The 21,338-nt window shown below is 38.6% G+C and overlaps 1 protein-coding gene across 4 annotated transcripts in view; it reads right to left on the bottom strand.

Annotated features, from left to right (window-relative positions):
- Positions 1–21,338, bottom strand: part of cnksr2a (connector enhancer of kinase suppressor of Ras 2a) — a 111,038-nt gene that overhangs the window by 30,810 nt on the left and 58,890 nt on the right. For 2 of the 4 annotated variants that reach the window (XM_085173274.1, XM_085173275.1), the window contains exons 14-23: positions 18,234–18,294; positions 14,787–14,962; positions 11,984–12,057; positions 11,793–11,864; positions 11,162–11,229; positions 7,204–7,301; positions 6,452–6,673; positions 5,584–5,725; positions 2,641–2,859; positions 567–754 (exon numbers count right to left, since the gene is read on the bottom strand). In XM_085173274.1, the coding sequence (XP_085029400.1) occupies positions 567–754; positions 2,641–2,859; positions 5,584–5,725; positions 6,452–6,673; positions 7,204–7,301; positions 11,162–11,229; positions 11,793–11,864; positions 11,984–12,057; positions 14,787–14,962; positions 18,234–18,294 (1,320 nt within the window). The remainder of the gene's footprint in view (positions 1–566; positions 755–2,640; positions 2,860–5,583; positions 5,726–6,451; positions 6,674–7,203; positions 7,302–11,161; positions 11,230–11,792; positions 11,865–11,983; positions 12,058–14,786; positions 14,963–18,233; positions 18,295–21,338) is intronic. The other 2 variants (XM_085173276.1, XM_085173277.1) reach the window with 1 other exon arrangement.

The following is a 21,338-nucleotide window of genomic DNA, read 5'->3' as shown; positions in this document are numbered from 1 at the left end:
TCAACTCTCAGTAATGCCATAGTGATCGTTTGATATATGGACCTGCAGCGGAGTTTAGGCCCAGACACGGCTAGTGACGTCAGACTTAACGACCGGATATAGTCTTGCTAATGACCTAATTGTGTTCAGGTGTGTTGCAACAGGGACACATGGAAAGGACACCAGCCCTCGAGGACTGGAGTTCGAGACCACTGATCTAGAGTATCAGCAGGACACTGCAGTAGCAATTCATTTTGTATAAGTGAAAATAAATGCACCACAAACATCCAAAACAACTTTCACTGAAATGTTAGTTTTTTTTATTTCTTCAAATGTAGTAAACGTCTTGCTTATAAAATGTTTGTACGTTGGTTTGTTTTTTATAGTATTGGCCAAAAATGCATCACACAAACCCGGTGTCTACATCTGTACAAACATCGACAAGAGTTTGGGTGAGAGGTTAGGGAAAGGTCAGTCGTCTCGTCAGAAATTAAAATCCTCCTGTGCCTCTGTAAGTGTGCATGTGTTTGGCGTGCCCCCGTGCTCGTCTTGCGCATGTGTCTATATGAATGAGAGTGAGGACCAACCTTCAACGTGGAGGTCAGTATGCGGAGGCGGTGCAGGCGCTCGTTGAGATGAGGGTCAGCGGCCCTTCGGAGAAATGACTGCCTGAACTCTGACTGACCTTTGGACTCCGACCCCCGACCCAGAGGACAGACCCCACCCTGCTCGCACGCACGAAACAGGTCGCCCAGCGAGGCACCTTCACTGCCACCTTCAGAGCAGTCAGAGGGGAAACAGAGACCCGCACATTTAATGTTGAGTTTAACTCTTTGCTTCACATCTGTTACAGGATTAGAAGCTAAAAGGCCGGGGAGCGCCTTAAGTTATATCTCAGATCAACCACTGGAGGACAGCAGCACACCTCGACACATCTACGACATTTTGTAATGATTTGTATTAGTCACAGCAGGATTATTAACGAGGAGAAAATCCTGTCAGCCTCAGGGACGCCCTCATCACTTTGGCAGTTTTATTTCCTTGCTCACATTATAATTGATTGTTCAATCCATTCCCTAACAAATGCAACATATATCATGCTATTACATAAATCAGTCTTATTTACTCTTGCAGTCCTTTCTTTTCATATGCTGCTTGCCTCACCTTGGCAACAGGAGCACCGTGGTGTCATTAGCCTCATTAGATCAATGTATGACTGCAGTGTGCTCTGCTTCAATCTGATGATGATTTAAATGGATATGTCTGTGCCTGAGAGCAGTTTTTATATGTGGCACATGTGCTGACATCTTCACCTTAAAAAGAAATTTCCTTTTTTCCCCTCCCCCTCAGTCTCTAGTGGCTGTCATTCACAGCGAGACACATTTTTACGCTCTGCTGTTACCCAAAAAATGCATAACTGAGAGCAGCACCATCTTATTCTACTGAATTAATCCCCAACATTAAATATTTTGTCCTTCAGTGAAATCGAGAAGGTCGAACATGCAATTATTTTTTTCCAGATTTGATCATTCCAGCTCGTTGTGTCAATGGCTATAACTAGCTCAGAATTAGCTGTCATTGTATGAAACACCCGAGCCCCCGTTATTACGGAGCAATATTAAGTACTTGGAAGTATTTTCCCTCATTAGGCTCTTGCAGTGAAAATAGCGTGCAGCACATAGCAATTCAACAAATGTCATGAAAACCAGACTGTATAAAAAAGCTAGACATAGTCATCGTGGTATCACCCATTGGTTTTGGACTACAGAAAACCTCAATCTTGGTGTTTTTGCTCCCACAAGTTACTGAATTTGAAAGTCCTAAGTTATAAGCTCAGGGTAGTGAGCATGTGTAGCAATCTGCATCCAAAAACCACACAGGTGCAAAGCATAGACACGGATACTGGTGCTTAGAAACCGATAATTGGTGCTTAGCAACAGACTGATAAAATACTAGAATTTCACTTAGAATGAACTGTACCTCGCAGCAGGCCATATCATTTTTGGCATTTAATTCAATTAAATGGCTCTAAAAGGTTAAAACACAGCTTTGGGCCAGCCTCAAGTGGTCAAGAGAGGAACTGCAGTTCTGCAGTGGGAAATTTTGCATTGGCTTTAGTTTTCATCCACAGACGTGGCTGCTTGCAGTCTCATAGCAACATAATGAAATTCTGTTGTTAAAAGAGGTTTTCAGAGAGTTTGAATTGTGAGGCTTTTTGCTTGCTTTCAAACAAAGCAGCAACCTCACTAATGGCCCTTAAAGAGGACCATGTAGCTTGGGAACGGCTGGTTTAAATTATTTGTGCATTCCTTTAGGAGAGCTCATTATTCTCCCCTATATAACATTTCATATGTTTCTCTGTTATTTGAATTTATTTTTTTCTAATGCAACACTGCTTGTTTGGTAGCTAGTTTTAACTGTTAAATTGCATCAATGTTCAGATGTTGTGGCTGGTTCATAGTCTGATTTAAAGTATTTTCGCTTTATTTTTATTGCCTAAAATCTCTGTGTACTGTATAATGAATGCTGCTTTTGTCTTTACTGTAGTGTTGATTTGGTGTTAAAACATAGTGAATAAAAATAATGCTTCCGGATTAGCTTTAAGCTCTCTGTGCCCTTGTAAGCATTTCACACCAAAAGCCTGATCCAGCATGAACTCACCATTGTGTGTTTGCTGTTCTTCTTTTGCAGGCGGTGCGAGGAGCGTGTGGAGGTTGCTGTCTCGTGGCAGTGTGAAGCTGCGGGGTTTCCCTCCCTGGGTTGCCATAGGAATCAGCCTCTGCATTGCCATGGGCAACGGGACATTCCTCGGAGCAGGAAGAGTGTAAACGGCTCCGGCCATCATTGAGCCACCACCTGGCTCAGCAAAGACGGCGTCCTCTGCAACAAAAAGAAAAGAAAATTGATTTGCTGTTATTTGAGTCATGAATGCAACTTGACTCATAAGAACACTCTGTTCAATACAGTAACATTTATTTTAAATATGTTCTGACTGAATCAGAGACACATTGCTATTCCAGCTTTAAAGCCACTGTCCACATTGGAGCATCAGAAAGAACGCTTAACACATACATTACTATTAAACACAAGATCGTATATAAAACACACAAGCTTCAAGCTGCATCAGCAGCTGCACAAAATATTTGACAAATATCATTCCAGGCAGGGGTCAAAGTTGATTTTAATGAGGGGGAGCTGAAGCTGATGATCACAGATGATAGCAGACAGTTTCCATGGGTGCGCTTTCTTGAGCAGAGAGTAGTTCCTGTCAAAACAGTAGAAATTCTGCTCTGTGTGTGTGGACCTTTCAAAATTTTAATGGCACTTTCTGGAGAAGCTTTCTTGTTCTTGGCATTAATAAAATAACAATCTAAGATATCGCAAATTTTTTAAAAAAACACTTTTTTTGCAGTTCTGTTACTTTCAGTGAAGCAACCATTTTGTTAAATTTGATGGGGTAAAAGTACAAAGGTATAATATACAGTATATATAATAAGTCTATATTTCTATATAAGACACTGCTATACAACACCATATTGTACATAATTAATTATTAATTAATTCACTCATTTATTTTATAGCTCAGGAAAAAAAATGGCATTCCTGGTACAGGTAGATACAGTATTGAAGATGGACTTAACTAACATGATGTCATCATGTTATCATGATGTCATCCACTGGTTTCTACAGGCTTGTTTTGAAGCCTCAAGATGAGCATTTCCACTGCTGTCATATTGTTTTTAAAACAAATGTGATAGGAAGGGGTGTGCCTTACTGTGAAACTGATTGCTCATTGACTGTATCCACAACTATCGCTATCTTTTGGCCTTGAGATAAAATGCAGGCTTAAGGCACTTTCACGCTGGTTTAATTTTTCCAAGCAAATGCTATGTCTATGTTTTATAATGTCAATGCATGGAATAAGAGTTTGCATGACAGAAAACAGAGGGTTATTATCGTTAACGAAAACCAACGAAATAACGAAAACTAGAAGTGAAAAAACATTTTCGTTAACGGAAATAAAAATAAAAACAAAAAAAGGAAAACTAACTAAAACTATAATGAGTGTTCACAAAACTAACTAAAATTAACTGAATTTATAGCAAAAATGTGTTTAGTTTTCATTGATGTGTGGCTGTCATACAATAGTCAAGGGTGAAAATGAAGTTTAGTTTCCAGATTTTTTTCTTGCTGTGTCTCATTATGCCAGCAGGTGGCAGCACGTTAGTCGAGTCCTCTGTGTTGCTGCTCCATCCACGCGCAGAATCATGTCAGGAAAAGTCGGAAGAAAGCGTCCAATTTGGGATTACTTTGAATATGACTGTGTTTTGGATAAAGCAAGTGTCTTGTAGTGGAAACAGACAAATTATGAGGGACATTTCTAAAGGGAAAAAAATCCCACAAACCTTAAAGTGCACTAGAAAAGCTCACACAAGAAGGCTAACCTAGCTTACCTTGAGAAGGTAAGGGAGCACACTCAACCCTCATCCCCAGAAAACAGAAGCTAACCCCAGGCAAGGCAGTGTGATGCATCCCGAGACAACAGGACTGGGATATCTACACAACTGTGTGAGTCAATTACCTTCAAAAAGTTTATCAATTCACTTGAACCAAAATTACGAACACCCGGTGCTGCAAGAGTTAATAGTCTCATTGGGGCCAAGATATACATTTTATAGTTGCCTGGTATCAATGGTTGTTCATCTGCCTTTATTTATTTAAAGAACCCATAGGTGGGAATGTGAGTTGTCTGTCTCTGCATGTTAGCCCTGCGACAGACAGGCGACCTGTCCAGGGTGCAGTATGGTAGCTGGAATAGCAACATACCCAAGGATAAGCAGAAGAGAATGACTGATATGATGAAACTGGGATTTTGTTACACTTAATTATTGCAAACACAACTAAAACTATAACTGAAACTAATCAAAACTAAACTGAAACTAAGGATTTTCAAAAAAAATAAAAACTAAACTAAACTAGCAAACAATTGGTAAAAACTAATTAAAACTGATATAAAATTGAAAATCTGAAGTCAAAACTAAATAAAAATAAAAACTAATGAAAATTGCAAAACTATTAAAACCCTGGTGGAGACATAAAAGTTGAAGCTGTACTTTCTTTTGGCTGAAACACAGTCACACCATTTAACCTACATGTACCTCAGACATTCCCCTCTTGAAGGAGCCGGACTGCCATAGATGTTTACTGTATACTAAATAAGAACAATAAAGAACTGGTTGTTATCAAGCAAGCTAGCTAAATATGAGACACTTTGGTTTAGATTGAATAACTAATGAAAAACAAACTTTACACTTTATAATTAAATGACACTAATCCATTTTTTTTAGATTTTTTTTTTTTTGCCATCTTGGAAAGAATATGGTTTTTCAACTATATTGCAACAAACCACTATGGGGGGAAATTCTGGGAAACTATCATGTTGTCATTTTTATACTTTCTGTGGTCTATATTAGCTGAACATGTTGGTGTGCAGAAACACATTGGGTTTTCATTCTTTTTGTAGAACATAATCACAGCTTAAACAGAAGTCACTAACACTGATGTGTATGAATTCAAGCAACTGAATTGGAATTTGGGCACTACCAAGTGGTCCAGTTTGAAGGTAGTGCAGTCCAGCCTCGGTCAATGGCGTCTCAATCAGGTCCTGCCAAGAGCGCCTCTGCGACGATGAAGAGCGGCCCGGGGACCCTGTCTCACTACTGCCCCCAGCAGGACTGGAGCGGTACTACAGAAAACAACAGATAAACAAATTATTCAGTAGACTTACCAGATGCAATCAAAGCATGTGGTCCCATATGAAGACAGCTCCTATATTACAAATTGTAGTTTATTGTTGGTAAAATGTATTTCTCTAAACATAATATTCTAATTAGGAAACAGTCATCTGTTGCACTATATTCATCATCTTCTAGAGTCTGAACTCTGGAACAAAATCTATTTGAAATAATTTATACGGTAATTAAAATCAAGAGTCCCACACTATAGTTAGTAATAGTATACCACCATCAGTAGGCTGAACCATTGATATACATGCAAAGCTGGGTGGATCCACGCTTTACTTGTTCTTTTAACATCAGAATGTCGCAGCAGAACTATGTAATGGTTGTGTGGAAAAATCTCAGTGGATCAGTACTTTCTGAAATATTGAGACCAGCCTGTCAATAACTATCCCACATTCAAAGTCACTTCTTACCCATTCTGATGCTCTTTTTAAACTTCAAAAGGCCTTCTTTCCCATGTCTGCATGCTTAAACTAACTGAGTTAATGCCATGTGATTAGCTAACTATGCATCAGTGTTAAATAGCAGTTGAATAGATGAATGTAGTAAAGTGGCTGGTGAGTGTAAATTCAGACTAAAAAGCACATTCATGCTCCCAAGTCGGAAGAACAATTTCCGAACTGTCGAAATGAGACCATTAATCTCAGGTAATATTAAACATCGTCACACACCTCTACAGGATCACATCTGTACTGTACGTCGCTGCTGTTGCTGCCCCCTGCTTTTCTGCCACTGTGTGTGGTGCCACCCCCAAGAGGACCAGGGTGGTACTGCGGCTCTGCAGCTGCAGCAGGGGGCTCACCACAAAGGAAGTCCTCTTGGGATGAGCGAGAGCGAGACGTCTCTGTGGAAGACAGCCGAGTGGTCCGACCTCCTTCCAAGTAGGCGCTCATCTGATAGAGAAAAAGGAAGGGAGACAATGTGGCAGACGTCAAATGATCGCCTTGTCTCATTCAACCATAATAACACACTTCAAAGAAAGGATTTCATCAGCATGCCTGCCTGATTGAGTAAGTGTGTGATATGGTAGGTGAGAGACAAGAAGACAAAGCAGAGGGGTGTTTGAGTGACTCTATTATTATCTTAAAACTTAGCAGCCTGTGTTTTGTAACTTCAATTACATGGACAAGGTGCTGTTGGTGTTTCCTTTCTTTTACCCTATGATTAAAAAAACATACCCCAGGACAGAGATGCATGATGTACAGCAACCCATTTCAGCTTCAAATATAGCAACATGTTTAATATAGCCTCAGCACTATCTGTACTTATTGCTTTATTGGGAATAATTCCAACTCTTACAGTGGACTAGGAAGCACAAGGCCTCAATTTTGCCTCCGAGTACAATATCTACTTTGTGAGAGATGCAATACAGTTTACAGTGTGTGTGTGTGTGTGTGTGTGTGTGTGTGTGTGAGTGACTCACTGATGGAGGCCGTGGGTAGGTGTCATATGGAGGTGGGGGACTGTCCTGTTTGGGGCTGGAGGCAGCGTCATCCTCATGTTCACTTTCACTCCAGTAATCTACAGGAAACCCACCCACATACTGTCAGATCCATCCATACACATACATCTAGTGTATTTGTAGTATCATGCACATTTTACATATTAGCTTAGAGTGTTGTTTCTTAATGGGAACCAATTACACTTTTCCTTATTTTCTGTCATTTATTAAACTGGTGGATGCTCATATTAAACATGATTCAAGTGAAGAATAATCAGTAGTCAGTGTACACCGTAAAAAATAAATCCTAAAAAACCCCCAGTAATATTCCAGCAGCTGGGGGCAAAAATAATAACAGAAAATAACTTTCTCATGAAAATATGGTTATTTTCAGTAATGACAATACAGTTTGTTGCCCTAAATCTAAATGGGATTTTGCCTTTTTCAAGTCCTTTTAAACATTAAATTAGGAACATTTTAATGTCATTAAACAATGAAATTACCTATAAACAAGGTCAATTAATGCAGCAATATGAATAATAATACTTAAATATACAGTTAACAGTTGGTTTAAATAATAATGGATTGCATTCATATAGCGCTTCATGAGACCCTCAAAGCGCTTTACAATTCCACTTTATAATTCCACTTTATAATTCCCCTCTGGCCATCACCAGTAGGTGGTAGGTGAAGTGTCTTGCCCAAGGACACAACGACCGAGAGTGTCCGAACCGGCAACCTTCTGATTACAAGGTGAACTGCCATCTATTGAGCCACAATCGCCCTAAATGACATAATAATAATTATTATTTGATATAAAAAAAAGTTTATAAGAATCATTTTATATATTTTTCCATAGCATTACATTTGAATTTAAGTGTTCAATCTTTTAAATAACGGACAAATATTTGTGAAATTATGATACATTTGTGAAAGTATTTTAACAATCTAAATATGCATATGTACAGATAAATATATTTTAAAAAACCCAATAATATGTTTTATTACATTTACAGTGATTTTACGTTAATTTACATTTGGAATGTAAAATCACAGTCTATTTATGTAAATTTAATAATATTCTTGAAGAACAGTACAAAACTGTAAAATACACTGTAAAATACTTTTATATTACAATTTTTTTTTTACAATGTATGTAGATATTAGTAAAAGTTCAGCCCTGTTTGAGATTTTGTTGTTGTTTTGTTTCCTTCTCTTGGCTCTATATTATGACACTATAGTTATTTCTAACATGGCCACATCAGGTACATTGCTCTGGCTCTGAGAAAATTAGCGCAATCAACCTGCTGTTCAAACCTTCTGTTTGCTAGTCGAAGCCTTACTTTGCAAAATAATGTGGTTAAGATGACTATTGATGGGAACTTGTGCTATACGAATCAAATTCCTTTGAATCAAATCAAAAGGGAGGGCAGCCTCATGGTAGAAGAGCTAGGATAATATGAAGGGCTGCATAAAATAAAGTAAATGGATAAATATAGTATTTATTATTTAGTATTTATTTGTACTAAGTATTCCACCATTTTCTTTCCATTTATCCACCTGTCTATTGATTTACCTTCCATTCAGCCATCGGAATACCATGAGAGATAGAAAACATGCCCCAAGTACATGTATCAGGTTAACATCTTATCAGGCATTTTGTGCCACAGTTCCCAGATGGTTCCAGAGTTTTGAGTTGGAGGTTGAATTCTTGTTTGTCCCACATAGCAAAATTGGTATGGCCCGGATGTGGCCCACACAATGTGCTTACACATGACCCACATACCGCAAAGAATGACAGCCCTTTGGTGGCCCAGATCTGGTTTGCCAGAGGTGGCCCACACATGGGCCAGCACAAGGCCAGCTTGACATACAGACTGGAGGAGCTAGGAATCGAACCACTAACCCTCTGATCAGAAGGTTACCTACTCTACCTCCTGAGCTACAGCCACCCGGCAGTAAACATGACTAAACCCTCACTAGTTTTTGGTTGAAGTGTACACTCACAAACCTGTCAAACCTGCATTTGAAACATTGGCTACCATAGCGGTATCGTATTGCAACATGGCATTTGGGTCCTCTAACTAAAATAGGAAAATGGGAACATAAATAGTGCCATCATTGCCAGACCTGGCCCACATCTGGTTGACATACACCCTGCCATGACACCAGTCAGTCAGATGTGCCAGCTTGACACCAGATCCGGGACAGACCTGTCTGCTATGTGGGGTGATTTTAGTTTTGTTTCCTGCTCTGGGTTTATTTTATTTTTTACTCACTTTTCATTTTCAAATATTGCCTAGTATTTTCAGTCATTCACTTTTGGTTACATGTTGCTACTGTTTGACTTTATAGACTAATGTTTCCCTCTATCTTGACCTTGTGTGCTTTCTCTTGTGTCAAGTTTACTCTTGTTTCATGTGCTTTAGTTATGGTTGCAGTTCAGTTCTAGTTTTACTTTGGCAGCGTACTTGTCTCTTGTGTCACACTTTTAATTTGACTGTTATTGTCTAGATTAGTTTCAGCTGTATATATTCCCTATTCCCATTCCTATTCCCTGATTACCTTTTGTGTGTATAAATAGCCCTGTCTCTCCTTTGTTCTTTTGTTCTGTTTACTGTTCCTGATCTCCTGGGACTAAGTTTTAAGTCTGGATTACAACTATTACAATTTTGGCTTTTTATTGAAACTCTGAATGGGGATCTTGCATTTTGGTCCTCACTCCACAAGTAGAATGGATGTTTTGCTTTGAGTATTTAATACACAAAAAACCTTTGATATAGCAACAATAATTCATTTGCTACGAGTCAGCAACCAACTGACATGTAAATCTTGAAAAAAAAAAAAAAAAAACGCCAAAAAAAAAAAACAGAGAGAGGGAAAAAAAAAAAGGAAAGCTGTGATGTTTATTCATAGCTAAGTTTTTTAAACAGACACAAAAAGCTCATTGGTTATTCTACCCATGAACAGTTTTCTTTTTTAAAAAAAATATTAGAACTGAACACACAAAAAAATCTTTAATCTAAGCTTTTCAAAAGTCTCAGAGTATTCTGCAGCCTCTGGCTAACCATGTTCCAGACATTTTTTTTAATATTTATTTTAATGCTTCATATTTTATGTGGAACATAGTAAAGGATCAAAAACTGTTCATACTTAACAGTTAAAACCAAATTATTAAAATATTTGGTAATAAAAACAAACATCCTTTTTAATCATTAAAAAAACACGTTTTTCTTGGTATAAATGGTATGAATGATGGCATTTTATTCCCTTGGCTTTTGTGGCTTTGTTTTCAACATTTTTAGACCCAACTAGCTTCACCTCATTACCGTCCAAAACCTTGGGGGTATTGAGTTGATTATCTTTACTTATGTCCAAAGTTATAGTTCAAATACTTTTACCCGAATTATAATTAATTATTGACATGATAATTAATTAATTATCATGTCATTTACCTGGTTTGCTCACTATTAACATTTTGCTAAATTCAAACTAACCTTGTAAATTATTTTTTTCTTCCCAGGACCTTAAAAAACCTGGAGAACATGTACATTACTTCACATTTTGTCAGTGGAGTGAAGAATGTGGACCACTTTTAAGTGAATGGTTCCTCTGCGCTTGTTAGTTTTTGAGAACTGAAGGAGAATATATTTCCAGAAATAGCTAATTGCATCACATTACCAAGCGGATGAAAAATAACTGTTTGGTTTCTGAGTGCCTGGGGGTGTAATGAAACAGTCATGTGTGGTACGGGGTCATTAGTTGCCCATTAACAAATTTTTCTCCCAGTAAGCCCCTAGGAGATTAATCTGGCTATTCTGGGAAAATAACAATAAGTTCAATAGGTATAGAAGTATTATTGTGTTGTTGGCTTAAGATGACATCCTACAGCAGCCATCGTTTGAAGAACCCTTCACCATGTCGCTGAATGAGCCCTCACCCTGCTCCTGGCGTATCCTTTCTCGCTCTGCATAGCCTACAGCGGCCATGTTGAGGCGACTCAGCCACCTAACAGAAGGGGGAACTAATTAGATTATCTCATAATGTACGCAAACAAATAATTAAACATTAAAATAACAATCTCGCTTAGGGTCCCAAAGTCTCACAGTGTACATAAATAATCACTTGGAAAAAAATGATTACTTCTTTTTATTTTAATTTTTTGTTTTTTTTAAAGTTTGAAACGATATCGAGCTGCACTGATCTACAGCATGATAACTACATCATATAAGTAAATAGGTATATCAAACATGGTTTAAATGTAATGTAAGTCATGGATGAACAAATATATACACATTTTGTTAAAAAAGTCAGTAACAGACAAAAAAGGTACATAGGTATAATATATTATCCTTAGTATGTTGTGACCTATAAAAAAATTGGCCACCTATAAAAAAATGGCGTCTGTGAAAATGTCTTAAAATTTTTGATAATAAAAACAAATTCCCTTTTTAAACATTAAATAAAACACTTTTTCCCCCTTTTTACTTGAAGGGTCTTTTGTGGTGTTTTGCCACCCAGCTGGAAGTCCGCCCTACTCTATAACCTTCACCCTGCACACACTCCTTTACCTGTTCATGTCATCCACTCCATCTGCTGCAAAGTAGAAACTCTTGACCTTGGGGTGGCAAGCTTTGAAAGCACTAGAGGGATAGAGGGTGTTATTTTTGCAGGCAGGCACACATTCATACATTCAAGAGCATGTGAACTGCATGTACATACACATATATATGCAAGAGACCTGCGTTTGTTGAGCACTTACTACTTCTTGCGGCATTCACTGGCTCGATCGATCTTAAATTCTGGAAGACTGACAAAACCTTCGGCTTTTTCATCCTGAACAAAGAGCGAGGAGAAAGAAATTTAAAAAAAAAAGACAGACAGCAAGCCAAAAAAAAAAAAGAAAAAGAGGATGGCTAAAAAAAACAGTTGATTTCATGTGTTCACTCTCTGTGTTTTTCCAAATGCACATTTTTTTTTCTAAGTCTGACTGAACAGGAAGAGGTTGATGAATGTCAGATTAAATAAAGATAAGACTTTAAAACCTAGCAGCTCTCTGGTCAATTACTGAGGGGGTTTGCACTGACAGTGTTAAGAAGCAAATTCTTGCCAGCTTCTTTTTCTGGTTTATTTAGCCATAAACCAGAGAACTAAAAGGGAAAAAAAGTGATGGTGGGATAAAAAAAGAATGTTAAAAATAAATAAAGAAGTTATGCTAATGTTGATACAAATGAATCAAATTATATAAATTAGTTTGACTTTACAGTCATGTGCAAAAAATGTAAGAGTTCTGTCAATTCCATGGTTTTACATATCAGGGCAAAAAAAAGAGAAATTACTCTTAAAGTTATTTAAATCCAACCTCAGGCGTATACCACATTTTACTACATATACCACTATTTCATTATTTATTTAAGTCACAACACAGAAGTAGTGTGTGGAAAAACAAAGCACACCCCGTGATACAGTAGCTCATAGAACCACTTTTGACAGCAACAACTTGAAATAATGATTTTATGTATGACTTTTTCTGTCTCTCCCATTGTTTCTCTGACCCACTCTTCTTTACAACATTGCTTCAGTTTCAGTTTAGTTGAAGAATGCATTGTATTTGTTTATACACAGCTCTCTCTCAACCCTCCACCACATCCATCTTGACAGCTGTCATAAAGTGTTTGTGCTTGTTAAGCAAAGCCAAAACAGAAATATGGAGACTGTCACCAGAGTTTTAAAAATGTACTTTATTTTTATTATTATATAATTTTAAACTACATAATACGTTTCGTCTAAGTGTGGTCTACTAGCATTTCAACCCTCAAAGACTCGTGCAGTGTCACTGCAAAGAGAAAAGAGGTTGCAGAAGGGCCTAACACCTCACGCATAACTTTAGTTGACATCTTCAAACATGGATATGAGGATCCCAAGTTGCTGCACTGAGCAAACAAAAGTAACATGTGACCAGCACATATACGAATACAACAGCCACAAATCAAAAGGATTACTCAGTAAGTAATTACTCAGACAATTACTACAACACAAACCAAAAGCATCAACCAACAATCCCAACCATGTGATCTGTTCTTGCCATCACACAAACAGTCACACACCAAGCAGCCCTATGCCACAACAAGTTACTTTGATCTAGAAGATTCACTAAAGCAAGCGTACTAGTGACCAACCCCAAATGAAGTGCAATATCTACACAATTTAAAGAAATGTTTTTGGCCGTCACCTGGCCAACAACACACAAGTGATCCAACAAAAGTAGCCAGCTTTTCCACAACACTAAAGGTCACAGCTCAAAGCACTCACCTCATCATTTGGCATCCATAAACACTTATTTACTAGATGTAGATGCTTGAGGCAACTTTGAACGCAAACTCAAGAGCAGGCAGCAGATCAGAGATGCAGTCTACAAGAAAACTCTGAAGCGTACCCCCACCCAGGATTAACCACCAAACTTAATAAACGAAACCACCAAACAGGTGCTACAGTGGACAGGCAGCACAGCCACCCAGCTGAAACACATTTGCTAAGGAGAGTTTTCTCAATCACAGCTAACACCTTAATCATCACTCATCCTCTAATAAAAAACCTCTGATGTTTTGTCTCCACAAATATATCTAAAGTGTCCAAAAATATCCCGGACAAGCCCCCATTTATGTTACAACCTTTCTCAAAAGGAGCAACATAAATATGGAGTCTGACACCAGAGTTTAAAAAAATAATAGATTTTATTTTAAATGACATAATAGGTTTGCTAAAACAGGTGGTACCACAGAGACAAAACTGGTGCGCCCCTCGAAAGCCTGGCAGCTGTGCCAGGTTTTGGACCTCACCAGGTGTAGTCAATTAGCATTTCAACCCAGGTAAGACCTGAAGACTCGTGCACTGCCACTGCAAAGGGAGCAGGTGTTGTAAAGGGGCATAACAGGTTTGATATGTTGTGTTTGATTTTTATGAAACATAATGCTGTGCATTATGTGCAAATATCTCTACTTTGGTCTCATCTGTCCAAAAAACATTGTCCCAGAAGTTATTTTTTCATACATAATTTTGGAAATCTAAGCTGTACTACCATGTTCTTTGCAGAGAGAAGAAGCATTGTCCTGGAAAACCTTCCACACAAATCATACTCATTCAGTCCTTTTCTAATTGTACTGTCATGAACTTTAACAGTTAAGATGCTAACTGAGGCAAGGAGAGTTTGAAATGCTTTTTTGAAATGTTATTTTTTAATAAATTCTCTGAGCATTGCATGTACCTTGGAGTTAATTTGCATGAACAATTTGTGTTATTCATGCAAATTAACATGTTAGGGACCAAGTATATTATGTCTTGATACATACATCTTTAAATTAAAATAAAGTATAGTTTTTTTTTCACAAAACTATATGCAAACATCTCCCACTGTCTTTATCACACACTAGCAGGAGGGCAGCTTCAAACAAAGCACTTCCACTTGTATGGTGTTGTAGTTCTAGGTCCCGACTGTGGTAATGCCTCCTCTGCTAAAGCATCACTTTTGTGTCAGTAAAAACCTCAACATGAGTTTTGAGACATACCTCTTCATTGATGTACCAGTACAGGCAGTTGTCTTTCAGAACAAACCAGTACTTCTTCCATTTTTGAGAAAAGTAACCCTTTGCATCTCTCTTTCTCCACAGCCAACCCTCGCAGTCTCCTCTGCCCAGTGCCTTGCAGGAAACACGCCTCCGACTCAGCGAGGCCAAACTTCGTCCTGGAACAACATGGAGGAAATGTGAAGGCAGGGGAATTCACGGACAGAAAATTATCTCAAAACTAGAAGAAAGCACAAACTCAAAGAAGGAAAATGTGTCATTCAAAGGGTAGCACTAATGCTGCTTGTAAGTTCTCACTTCAGTGTGAATAAAATCTTTCACAAAATGTCACATCCTAATGTAGCAATGATTCTTGGCAATGCCATGCCTCAGTCTCTGGACTTGACAGAATGCTGCTGCACTGCAGTAAGGTAAGAGGTGTTTAATAAAAACTGCCTTTTCCTTCTGGCATAAAAACCCTGTAACATTTTTCTCAGCAGGCTCCTCATTAAAGATTACCGGGGAAACTTGGCTCTCAGTCGAGGCCACGGAGAAACTTGCATAGTACTGGATGAAAAATCTTTTAACATGGTTACAATACTCCATTTACATCTGTGGCAGTGTAGGTCTAAAGGAAACAGGATTCTTACACAGTGCATGACATGAAAAACTACACTTCAACTACCCATTGTGAAAAGATTTTGAGTCTGGAGATAATTAATAAGCTTTAGAACACCCTCACCCCACTCGACACACACACACACATACCGACAGACACACACACACACCTTACATCCTCAAAATGCACAAAAGTGCTCTTGAATAATGATTATTCTTCATTTTCTGTGCAGCAGCTCCAGGCTATAAACTGATACCATCACCAATTTAGCGTTAAAAGAGAACTACTCGTTATAGAAAACGAAGATTTTTTTTTTCTCCGATCCTCAACGAAAAGAGTTACTAATATTTCATTACACATTTGATAAGAGTACCACTTGGAGCAGTGGGACTGTGAATAAATCATTATTATCACACTCATTTTGAAACTTTGCTTTAATTGCGGTAAACAAACAAAGCCGTTGACCATACGTGCAGATGGAGCTAAAGCTTTCGCACAATGGCAGATGGTGAAACAAGCAAAAGGCCTCTGGAAAAAAACAAAAAACAATCCCTTTCAACATGTTAATCCTCGTTCGTGTGGTGGAAGAGAAAAAAAGGTTTGGTCAGATAGGGAAAAAAATACTGATGGCTGTGAGTAAAATTATCCAAAAAAAAAAAAAAGGAAAAATCTTAATAAGAATCAACTGAGTCATTTATGTAAATAAAACTAAAAAGGTAAGAACTGATGTTACAGTAATCATCCTGCCATGATAAGTGTTAACGATGATATAGAGAAATGCTGGATTCGTGAATGTGTGCGCACTGACTGAAAGCAAATTTGCCTGCAGTCCGGTCTGCAGCACGCTCAAAAAAACATGCGAAATGGGAACAACGTGTTAAAATGCAAATACAGAGCTGTCTGCACAGACTGCATGAGTATGAAACGATTACAAGGTGAGAAAACTACCTCATAAGCAAATTATTCTTTTTTTACATTGATTTTTTTGACTGTTTATTTCAACTGCTAAAACCATAAATCATGTTTTCTTTGGCTCAGCCCAAACTGTGAAATGCATGAAAAGCAATGAGGTTTTTCAATTATGCATTACCGTTAATAAATGATCACAAAAATGTGGTGAAATCGACTTTAATCTTGAGTATTACTGGAGCAATTTATCAGTTTATATAATAATGAATTTTTAAAGCCTGCCATTCATTAAAATCATCGATTATAGGAAAGCTCAGAAAACAGCTGCAGTTCCCAACTTCTTAATTGTGGCCACTTGTTTATTTTAGCCTAACTGAGTAACACAAAACAGACTGAAACAATGAGCAGTTTTTAAAACTGACGATATATCTATATATACAAGACAAAGGGGTTGGTTAGATCCATTGGCGTTGTTTCTATAATAATGTTATATAGGTATGTATCTAAACTACTTGGGATACTAACCCTTACTACTGACAGCAGTTTTTTTAGCTGTTGTTTTAAAGTAAAACTAGAGCTTGTTTATTCATATTGTACACTCTAGATAAAAGATGCCAGCAAAAAGTTAAATGAACCTCTAATGGCCAGCTGGTTGTCTGTGTTTCCCCTTGATTTAAATCAATGTGTTTCACATTGAGCTTTCAAGCAGATCATTCACATATTAGAGAGCTGTAAATGAAAGTTTTCCAAAAGTTCCTAAAGGTCACAGAACAATTAAAACAAAGAGAGGAAATCACCCCAAATTATCCACTTAAACTCATCATTCAAAAAAAAAATTCTAGTCGGTCAGAGATTAGAAAACATGCAGTTCTGCTTTTGTTTCCAGTTTGTAGTTGTGTAAGTGATACTGTACTACACAGCTTTATGTCTTCTGATATGACAACTTTTCCACATCTTTCTCCAGATACATTGGATCCACTTAATACGCAAGAAGAGTTTGCTACAAACATTTACTAAAACTAAATGTCCTGTCTTTTCTATATAATTGTCTTCCACATGGGATTTACTTGCATTCAAAAATTGCTTTGGGAAGCATGAAAAACTGGAAATGTTAGATGTTCTCCTGCTAGCCAGTAAACCCTTCGGTCAGACCTCCAGTCCTGAGCATGATCATGGAGGAATCTGCCAATCTCTAAGCTGAAATATATGGGCAAGGGCAGTAGATGTGCATGAGCTGGTAATTATGGATCGTGTTTACACACGTAAATATGAAATTAACTTAAAAATTCATCCATATGCTGACCTCTAACACCAGAAAATTGAGAATCTACCACAAATCCTCTTATTGGGAGCAGATGCACCAGTGATTTTGCCCCACTTCTCCTCAGCTATGTGACTGCCTTCATTTTCATTATGACATTTTTATTTCAGTTACATGAGAGTTATAATTTCATGTTTTTGAATTTTATTTTGAATTTTTGTTTTCCAGAGTGGGGTTTTTCTCGTTTCAGTGTTAGGTTTAAAGTGTTTAATTAGATTGAATTAGACATAAAAACTTTTCAGGGGTTCGGAACAGCTGTTACAATACAAGCACACCTTTTTTGATGACAGTTGACTCACAGTCATGTAGTCTGAGTAATTTGTTCCAAAGCTTAGTTTATATAAAAAATGCCCTTCGCTTTTTAGATTTTTTAGTTTGGTCAAATTTGTCATCACAACCTTTCTTTTCTTGAGTTTTCCCAAGTTTTGTGAGTGCACAGTATCATTTCAGTTCAGATCAGTATCAAATAAAGTGTTACTATGACTGCTGGCTTTGTGAAGCAGCAGCTGCTCTCACATTCTTCCTGCTTTCATTAGTGGATGAGTGAAAAACCACAATTGGCAGCATCTGTTCACACCTAACAGGTGGCTTTCCTGCTTACCTTTATTCTTCTTCCTGTTCTTTGACTGCAGAGAGGAGGAGGAGGAGGACTGTTGGTATGTCTGAGAGAGGTTGGAAAGAAGAGGAAGAAGAGAGGGAGGGAGAGGCAGGCTGTCAGGATGAATCAGTGCCCTTTGTTTGCTGCAATGAATTCTGGGATATAAAAGATGACAGATCTTAGGGAGAGCAGGAGCGATGAGACGAGGAAAGGGGAGCTGAATTGTTCTCCCCGTTCTCTCATTATCTCTTCCTCACACGCAGACACACATATGAGGGGATGGAAAAGTGAACCTAACGGAGGACATTAGCGACTTTCACACCTCTAAACATAGAACAGAAGGACAGGAGGGAGGTTCGGGTGACACAATAGGACGTCCAGGTGATGGAGGATGTTTGTGTGTGTGTAGGTGTGTGTGTGTGTGTGAAGAAGCTCAGGGGAGCTGTGAGATTAAGCAGAAACTTCAGTAAGCAAAACATGAAGGACAAACATCCAAAACAAGGGTATGTGAAGTCTGACAGTGAACCCTGACATGCCCACTTACTTGGTGTGTTTAAAATTTAGAGTGAATTATCTAGTTTGTGCTTTTAAAAGAGGACAGATGTAAATCTATCAGGCGATTACTGCGATATATGAAGAAGTGATAATTCAAGTTATGCAATTTTCTTAGTGGATAACAGTTACATCTTAAAGAAGAACTGTTCATGATTCCATGTTTGTCTAAAGCAGAAGGAATAGAAAAAGTTAAGATTGATTTTTTTTTAAATAAAACAGTGGCAATGATATATGTGGAGTCTATGCTAATGTTTAGTCAGCATCATAGACAGTGCCAAAGGCCGACGTAGCTTCTATGACTGAAAAGCGAAACATAAAAAGTGAAGCCGACGTGGAAATGCCTTAAGCCCGCTTTGTTTTTAATGAAAACTGGGGGAACTAGATGTGATTGTAAAAAGACTTCCAGTCTCACAGGAGTCTATGGGAAAATGTACCACCGACTGGACCTCAAGTTCCACGTGACTCATTTCAGGAAATACTGAATAAAACATTAGGTCCATTTTTAAAATTTTGGCCATTCTAAGGTTTGCATTATACATTGTGGACACAGACGTGCACATCTGGAACCCTGACGGCCGAGCAGTCTTTCCTGTTATACTTCTTTGAAGACCCCCACCTGGGTCGCATGCGTGGTTAGTGCAATGTAATGTAAAGTCTCTGTGGAAAAGTTCTTGCAGTCCACATGGAACCTCACGCTCAGTGTCTGATCACAAAATGAAAGTCACACGGAAAAAAGATCTATGAATGCGTAAAGCAGACCTTCCCAAAGTGTGGGGCCCGCCCTAAGGGGGGGTGCAGAGCCATGGCGGGGGGGGGGGGGGGGTATGAAAAGGGGGGGGGGGGAAACAAAACGCTTGGACACTGCTAGCACGGGGCGCCTACAGAAATGCAAAGCAGGAGATGAAGCATCGCTGAATATGTTTCCAAACCAACTTCATTCTAAGCCAAAAATGAGAAAATATGGTGAAGCAAATCTTCCCCTTGGCTTCACCTGCACAAGTGCCGAGGTAGGTCTCCCCTGCAGAATTGCTTTTCCCTTTGTCGGGAGCAGCGCTGGGCTGTTTAAATCACAGACAAACAGTATCCCACATTCTTGATTTTTAGTTCACAAACACTTGTTGTAATGACTAACAACTCCTGACATTTTGGAGATGTGAGCTCTTTATACAGTAAAGTTACAGCGGGATAAAAAATAATATCAGGCTAATCCTGCCACAATTTGTCCCCCGGTTCAAATCACGGACAAACAGCATCCGTTGTTGTTTATGTTTTTAAACCCATTTTGCACAGAGAGGCATTTTTTGATTTGATTGCAATGTTGAATATTATTACACAGGGGAAAAAAAACAACTACACGTAAAATAATCACATCGTGATGCCTCTGCCTTTCTAAATGGAGGGACAGTAACTGCGTGTGTATATGTAAATTGTAAAACCTGAAGATAGAGACAAAATACTGTTTCTGTTAATCTGACTATCTGCTATTCTGCAATTCATCTCACGTAAACAATAATATGGCGCACAGCGTGACGTGAAAAAAAGGCACATGCCTTTAACGTTGTGTGATGAACGTTGTGTGCGGTTACGTCCACACGTAAACGCAAAAAAATCTCCGTTTTCAGTGATTCGAAACGCCGTTTACGTGCGGACGAAACAGCTGCGTTTTCAAAAATACCCGTGTAGGTGTGGACGTAGCGTAAAAGAGTTAGTAGATTATTTCCTTACTACCTGTAATTTATTGCAGATTACTTGTATTTGCTTAATTGTTTACTAAATGTTTGAGGTGTGAAATAAACCGCAATGGAGCAAAATATGGGTGTGTGTGGTTGGAGGGGGGGAGGGGGCGAACATTTTTCTTGTAAAACAAAGGAGGGCCTAGCAGAAAAAGTTTGGGAACCACTGGCGTAAAGTATAATCCCATTTTAAATGTCAGAAAGGAGAATAATCTGGGGCTAACAGCTTGTTATTGACAGATCGTTAGCCAATGAGCATGCAGTTGGATTAACAGTCAAATTCACACCTTTCTCACTGCAGAAAACCCACAAAGGCTTCAGCAAAAATGCTCATCTCGACACCTCATAACAGAACTACACCAGTGGATGATGTCATAATAGATATGTCCATCATTTATAATTTCTAGGGTCAGTGCCTAGCTGACTAATAATTTGATAAGAGTAATGTGGGCCTTGAAATGACCTGAAAGAGTAAGCCAAACTAAATATAACATCTTGTGTTCAGATCTGACTGAGTAATGACACTGTGGAGAACTGAGTGTATTTGATGCCTCACGCAGCATCCTTGATCCAAAACAACAAACTCTGACCAGCACATTTCTCATGTGACCTCTCTCTACCGGTCAGATGGGGCAACAGACCAGCTCTGATGTCACGATATTACACATGTCAGAGCCTGGACCTCAGCCACTCACAGCCCAACACTCAGCAGGACAGATTACATGGGCCCGCCCACTCCCACTGACACGCCATCTGCCATCGCAGCGCCCGTGCACACTGTAAACACATACTCGAGCACGGGCATGCAAGCACTTTTAAT

Source organism: Neolamprologus multifasciatus, chromosome 9, assembly GCF_963576455.1.
Source record: "Neolamprologus multifasciatus chromosome 9, fNeoMul1.2, whole genome shotgun sequence".
In the NCBI taxonomy this organism is placed as follows: Eukaryota; Metazoa; Chordata; class Actinopteri; order Cichliformes; family Cichlidae; genus Neolamprologus; species Neolamprologus multifasciatus.
Note: the sequence above shows the minus strand (reverse complement) of the source record. Positions and strands in the feature narration are given on the sequence as shown.